This window comes from Phoenix dactylifera, chromosome 17 (assembly GCF_051530095.1).
Source record: "Phoenix dactylifera cultivar Ajwa chromosome 17, Ajwa_hap1_PhDact_Kaust_v1.1, whole genome shotgun sequence".
NCBI classification, from domain to species: domain Eukaryota; kingdom Viridiplantae; phylum Streptophyta; class Magnoliopsida; order Arecales; family Arecaceae; genus Phoenix; species Phoenix dactylifera.
Window position 1 is genome coordinate 11,626,607 of NC_143206.1, and position 7,488 is coordinate 11,634,094.

The following is a 7,488-nucleotide window of genomic DNA, read 5'->3' on the forward strand; positions in this document are numbered from 1 at the left end:
TTAGCCAAATTGAAAAACTACACTCAACATTTTATACAAGGATTCACTCGACAAAAACTACACTCAACATTTACCCATGGTTATGTATTGTGTGGAAGTTGGACCTTCATATGAGTTTATAAGACGATCGGTGATAGATGTTGAAAACAACTCAAGGTTATGCATATGCTGCAAAAGAATGTGTGTGCTATGTCGAGATCTATAGATGATTGTAGTGAACTTTTATATGCGCTTCATGCATCATGATTCTCTGATCTGAATTTTGTTAAGGAATCTATCTTGCAGGTGACCGAACGACATCCATATAAGTAGACTTATATTGTGTGACATCTCAAACAAGGTCTTAAACAATGTTCCTGGTCCTATGTATCCAAATAGTAAATTTCATGATCGACGCACATTGCTGAGACTTGGCATGCAGGGATGAAAGACAGAGTCATGTTATTCTACATTATAAGAACATGGAAAACCAGTGACACTGCTGCTGCTAGATAACTGAGACATCAATCCTTAGGCTTTGCTTAAAAAGACAACTAATTCAGTAAGGCTTAAGCTCTATTTTTACCATAATAAGGAGCCATTGATGCCTTGCCAGTGCAGTCGATAAATTAAAGATGAAGGCCCTGTAATAGGAAGCAATTGACTTCCCAATATTCAAATTAGGAAACATAACTAAAGTTCAGAATGGAGAAAAGGATTTATGTAGCTGAGCCCAATAGTTTGGAATTAAATCTTATTTGAGTTGAGTAGAAACCTGAATACAGTTGCATCCAATGTCTCTCTCCATAGGTCTCCCATTTTGATAACACCAAAATTAAAAGTAATTTGTCCTAGGTCCTGACATTCAATTGGCCAATGGGATCTTCACGCATTTTGATATTTGAGATTCTTCAAATATTTTCAATCCACATATGGGTACATGCTTTCAATTCGAATTAAATATTATGAATATAAATGCTTGGGACATTGTTAATGATAACTCTTTTTTCTTTTGAATAGGTAAAAGGAAAACGTTTGTTATATTTAAACATATGAAGAAAGATGAAGGATATTACAAGTGCTAAAAGTGGGTCACATTGTCTTGTAAACGACAGATTCCTTGGACCTCTACAAAGATTTCATGATAGATTATTCTTAATTGCTTCTCATCTTGTTTCTTTTTTGTCGTATGCTCGATTTTCTTACCCTATATGTTGTGTAGGCAACACAAATGTCCAACATGAATCTTATGACAATCTTAGTCTGTAACAAGTGAAAGGCGATATATGTACACGTAATCATTTAAATATATTTAGAAAGGTAGGGGAGGTTAGGAACTAGCAAGAAGATACCATTTTTAAAATGTCAAAATACAATGTTATTAGTCAGTGTGATGACAATTTTTGATTTTCCTGCTTCCAATTGTAGGACAACATGGTCTCTTTTTTTATCTTAATGGCTTTAGATGTGTTCTCCTTCTAATATCATATGACAAGTAGGCTTATGCATCAAAAAAAGATAGACATGAACTCATATCGCATGCTATCTACATGACACAGAGCTATCGGCATATACGCATGGTGACATACACTATTTTTGATTTGGTATATTGACACCTTAAGAGGATTCAATTATCAAATGCCAGGATATGGCTTTTGTGGATTATACAAACTCAGTGGATGTTAAACTTTAACAAATGGCATGTATGCATTTGAGGATTATCTTAACTGGAAAGAAAAGATTCAAATAAGTATTTTGCATAATGCAAGGCATGGTTTGAGAAGGAAATGTTCGCCATATGAATGCAAAATAAATAATAAAAACATCAATACTGGAAATCTTTTTTACTATTATATAGTAGTTTGGTTTAGTTGGAATATGCAGGTGATCAGAGGGCAAGGTTTTCCTTACTTGACTGGAAACTTTAATTCTGTTTTTTTCTTCTTTTTTTTTGATGCATGAAACTTTAATTCTGTTTAAACCAAGAACAAAAACACAGAATATATAAATTATCGTACTGGATTTTATTTTTTTTTTTCTGTAGACGAGCTCATTTATCTGTCTCTTTTATTCTGCAACACATCGTTTCCATTATTTTGAATCATTGGATTGTGCAACCTGTTGCATTCTGTGCAGAACTCAGGTGTCTTTAGAACCATGGTATCTAATTCTGCAGGCTTTCTTCCCATCTTTTCCTGCAGAAAGAATTTGACAAACTCTTGTTTCACTAAGTTAAAATTGGGTTTAATTTCTAATCTTTAACTTAGACTTCATTGTCCATATGTAACTCTCAACACCAATTTAATAAACAAGATTGCCATTAATCGGTCAGCTCTCACAAGATATCGAACCTGTATGCAAACTGGGTTAGAAATTCTTCAGATTACTGGCAACCTGACAATTGCGCATCATATTCCACTTGAAGAGCTTCTTATTTCTTTTTGGCTTCGCATAAGCTTCGCTCTAGTTATATTCTCATATTTGAATATATTTTCAAGATAGCCGGTGCCGATTAAGTGTTAGAATGACTCCCATCAATGAAAACAAAGAAACAAGTGATGGAGATGCAAGATCTCCTATGCCAAGATGCAAGTTACCTAAAATTTAACATATTTTAACATGGCGCAATCAAATAGTAGTTGCTAATAGTTGCTTATCAGTTAATGCAGGAATGGAGGATGCTGCATATGAGGTGAACATTGTAGCTGCCATAATAGTGAACAATACTGAACATGTGGAGGTTTTGGAGCAACAGATGATATTAGCAGCTTTGTTCCTGCTGCTTTTGTTCCTTCCTCATATTGTGACATAAGGGGATTTTGAAGGAGGAGAATATGGGTGTCTATTGCTGTCAATTCTTAACAATGGTTGATTTGGATATTACTGTTGTATCTCAAAGGTGATTACTGTATTCGAAGGACTGTGTCATTTGAAATCAATGTTTCCACTCCTGCTTGAATGTAGGGCATGATCACTGAATCTCCTCTAGATGCTCCCTACCATGAAAAAAAAGGATCTCCTTTACATGATGCATGTGTTTATATTCTTGGGTTCGTTTTTTTGCAATTTAACATTGATCTATACTTTGTTTTCAATTTCTCCCAGTATATTGCCTTAAAGTTCAAGCAAAATGAAGTTCTATGCATGCCAATTTGCTTACTCCAGTATCTGATCTGACGGTGATGCCTTAGATTTTATGTCATTGTCCAACATCATATATATAGAAAATGATTTCGAGCTGCTAGATTCTTTTCATAGATCTTTTGTTTTTGCTGGTGTTGTCATTTGGTCTCTGGGTTCATAAAGGATTCTAAGCCTCTCTCCTTCTCATTTATACAATTAGCTATTCTGGCTCTCTCAAGCTGTGAAAGCCTTGTACGTATGAACAACTATTCTTATCATGTTTTTTTTTTTTCAGAACATCCGCTACGAACACTTTGTATAAGTTGATGTCATGAGGAAAGTACTGCCTTCTGAAAAATTCTCTGTCCTGGCGTTAGAATGGCCAGTGGATCGTAAATGGCTTTTCTCCGAGCAAATATCTCCCAGCTGGCCCCAAAGTGGGCTTTCCACTCCTCCTTCGTGGTGTAGTGCGGCAAATATTGCTTCACTTGGATGCCTGCTTTCTCGCAGAAGTCTAAGATCTTATCGTTCTGTTTCAATGCAAGTTCTAAACTGGCATGATCGGATGAAGGCGGCGCCGACGAAAGGAAGGCCACCAAGTAGAAGACTTCCTCATCTGGAATGACTGCTGACGTTCTGTTGTCCCACCTGCAGCCAAATCATATAGTTCATATCTTCAGAAACCATTGGCACCATGTTCTGATGGTGTTATGAGATCACAGTGGACAGGCTAATTAACCTACTTCGATTTATTAAGTGGGTATAGGAGTATGGGACCATTGCTGCTGTCTGGAAGAATTTTGCCAAAGACCTCTTTAGCGAAGTCGTGGATTCTGGTTCTTGGTATGAAAAGATTTAGCCATGGGTGTGGAACTTCCCACAAGCCTTGGGACCTCAGCTTCACCTCAGAGACATGTACCCTGTCCAAGAACTCCAGGTACGACACCTCCGATCGGAACAACGTTGACGGTATGTAACGAAGTTTCGACAGGAGTGTTCCGACTTCCTGCAATCGAAAACAGGAGGGCATGGCTTCAGAAACCATAATTTTCTGCACTCCCATGCTTCGGCGAGCATGGCAATGATGATGGTCCGAGAGAGTCACCTGGTTCATCACGTCAGACTCGTCTGGATTGAAGTTTTTAGTCATCTCGAGGCAGAAGAGAATCCTCCCATCAGAATTGAATTGGCTGGCTTGAACTGGGTCCTGCGGGTTGAATGAAGATCTCCAGTTATTCAGAAGTCCTGTCCTGTTTATCATCACGAAGCCTTCGATGTAGTCGAAGGTCTTCTCTGCCGATATCAGCATCTCCTGGTCCTCGGTGAAGCTGGTGAAGTCCGAATACAGAACTCTAATCCACTTCACCTGCGAGGAAATGATGGTCATGTTAGAAATGATTGCCATTGCTCTGTTTGCTGTTCTCATTATTATAAAGACTGGATACATATCCAATATTACCATCTTTGGCGCCGGCTCGAGTGCAATTCTGGCACTCGTGATGATTCCGAACTGACCTAAACCTCCAAGAACGCCGTAGAAGAGGTCAGCATTCTCCTCAGCGGAGCAGTTCACTATCTCTCCTTCTCCTGCACTCAGTAGTTAAACAGAATCAAGTAGAGAATCTAATGCTGTTTCATTAAACAAGTCATGCTGCTGCTCATCGGATGATACCTGTTACTACTTGGAGCTGGTGGACGTTGCTGATCTGCGGTCCGTGCCGGAAGACCTGCCCGCTGATCCCAGCGTTGGACAGCGTGCCCCCGACGGTAAGGTGGAGGTAGTCAGTCCAGGACTTCGGCGCCAGGCCATGCTTAAGGCTCTCGAGCAGAACATCGATCCATAGCTCACCTCCTGAAGCATCAAGATACGGGGAATCTCCGACGTGCACCCGAGTCTCGGGTTCCCGAAGGGACTCCATCTGGATGACGATACCCCCAGGCGCCTGCGCCTGGCCTTGGAGCGAATGCCCATGGCCTCGAGCTGCGACCGTGAGCTTGGAGCTCAGGCCCATCCGAAAGACATGCTTCACGGCGGCAGAGATATCGGCGACCGACTTGGGATGCAGGACTGCCGATGACAAGAACCGGAAGCGGTTTCCGAAGTCTTTGGCGGCGTCGGAAGTGTCGTGGAAGCTGAAATGGCCTTCGAGACTCAGTGTTTTGAGGGAGGAAGGCACGTCAGGGTCTGAAACATGCAAGGTGACGCAGCTAAGGACGGAGACCACGAAGAGCTTAAGAAAGCCGATGTTATGTTGTTGTCTACGGCAATGCGAGGGTGATAGTTTCATGGCTATTAATTTGTGGCAGCTAGAAACTGGAGTGAAAGGGATTGGAAGACAGGAGTTGGGGAGGGGAGGAGCAGGGGAAATGCAAGGGGAGGGAGGGAGATTTAAAGGGAGAGAGTTGTGGGGTCGCACACGTGTTATTGGCTGGTGAGATGGTCAACCAATCTTTTTTTTGTGAAAGAATCCGTAAGAGGACTGGCTAGCTACATGGATGGGGAGTGTTGAAATTTTTACTCTGAAAGCTTTTACTCGCCTTTCTGCTTTCTGGCTTCTGTTCTCATGGAGGAGAGCTTATGGAGGTGAGATGGAGACAAAGGGAAAGAAAGGCGAGGAAACGAAAGTTTCTTTTTCTTTTTTTTTTTACCTGAGGGGCGACATGACATTCTAGAAAGAATGCCATGGTCCCGAGTCGAAGACATCGGACGGTGACCGACCGGCCCCACCATGACTTGGTGTGGGATGTCATCATCCTGTGGGTTCCTTTCGTCGGTGACTTTTGGGTGGTCAGAAGGGGCGGGGCCTCAACAGTGCCGCTCCGGGAGCGATTGCCGGGCCGGCCCGGGCTGAGATTCGCGGGGTTGGCCCGGGTCCGACGAGGCCCGCCATCACGTGCCCTCGGAAATGGTGGGCCTGGATCCCTGTTGTTAGGTGACCAATGAGAGGAGGAGTGGGATGAAAGAATGAATGATATGTGTTATCTTTTAAAAGAGAGAGAGGCTGCACTGTTGAAATTTTGGGGTCCTTACTTCCTGTGCACGAGACAAGGATCAATAAACGAAACCATATGCGTCCTCTAGGCCAATAGGAAATCATCGATGAAGGTCTAATCATTGGGCAAGCGACTCGAGTCCAACCATGGTGTGACGTGTTGCGGTGCGGCGTGCAGCAATAGTCAAAGGCCAAGCCACTAGCTATCAAACCTAATTTAGGGATATGTGGTACAATGATCTCGATTAATACCTAGCCTCTAAAGTTTCGACCTGAACTCGACTTGTTTATATAGATGTAAGAATACGGACGGGTCTGCATGTCATTTCCCTCTGAACTATTTCGGTTCGGATCTAATTCGATCTCATCAAATCATAATGGCATGCTTCGAAAGTAACTTAACCTAATTGTGCTGGGGACCAACCATGGGACCCAAGCATAGACCAGTAAATTTCAATTTTGTGAGTTGGAGCAGGTCCAAATTAGGTAGGATTCAGATCAGTCCCGGGCCCACTAATCAACTTGCACCCTAGCCTACTAGCTCTACTTGAGTGTAAAGTCTAAACAGTGCTGAAGCTTTCATTTCTTTATTTAACAATACAATGACTTTATCATTTTAGCTACGCAAATGGGGGATCCTCTATCAGGGAGTAGTCGATGCTTCTACACTAGTTTTAGCCAACTGTGGCCTAACATCCAGTTGTGTGCAAGCAACAAAGCTCAGAGTCTCTCTTTGATTAGTTTTTTAGCCTCTTTCCCTGTGAATGCGAAGGGGTGGGATTCAGTATCCAGGGTCTATTTTTGCACCAATAACTGAAGGAAGAAGCCCACAGATTGCGAAAAGGTCAAAAAGATGGGTCACATATTATCATGGTAGCACCATGGGCTATTAAGCCTCATTCATAGAGTAGAAAGTGAAACTTGTAGCCATCTCTATTTAAAAGAAACTTGTGTTGTCATTTGTCTGTCATCAACATAAGTACATGTGAGGTCCACTAATAAAAGCAGCCAGTGGGTTAGGGGAGATTATAAATGATCTTGTCCAAACCAAATTTTGACCAGGGTTATACTTGTTTGTAGATTTGGATCCATTGGCCTAGACTAGTCTCCATCATGCAGGGACAAAGAGATTGGACTAGCCAAAATGGCTAAAAATGAGAAGAATGTTAGGGCTAATGCGGCGTTGGCCCCCCGGTCCTTCGCTTGTATAAGATGTTCAATACATGGGTACATTGTACGTATCTTATGCATCTCGAAGCATGACAAATGGCTGGTGTTGCATCCATTAATCAAATGGAAGGTCTGCACTAATTGCTTGGCAAAAAGTGTTGAAGTGTTTATTTTTCTTAATGAAAAAGCTAAAGCGACATTAGAAAAAAAAAACAAATCTGGT

General features: G+C 41.6%; 1 protein-coding gene across 2 annotated transcripts; it reads right to left on the reverse strand.

Moving 5' to 3' along the window:
- Positions 1-3,063: 3,063 nt before the first annotated feature.
- Positions 3,064-5,456, reverse strand: LOC103711747 (cytokinin dehydrogenase 9). 2 transcript variants are annotated; one of them, XM_008798017.6, is made up of 5 exons: positions 4,775-5,456; positions 4,562-4,689; positions 4,208-4,468; positions 3,846-4,108; positions 3,064-3,750 (listed from the first exon to the last, which is right to left on the reverse strand). In XM_008798017.6, the coding sequence occupies exons 1-5, from the start codon at positions 5,388-5,390 to the stop codon at positions 3,432-3,434; spliced, it is 1,587 nt and encodes a 528-aa protein (XP_008796239.2). In that variant the 5' UTR covers positions 5,391-5,456; the 3' UTR covers positions 3,064-3,431. The 2 variants fall into 2 exon arrangements, with proteins under 2 accessions (XP_008796239.2, XP_088569715.2); XM_088713589.2 differs by having other exon boundaries at positions 3,201-3,750; positions 3,846-4,468.
- Between the last annotated feature and the right edge of the window lie 2,032 nt (positions 5,457-7,488).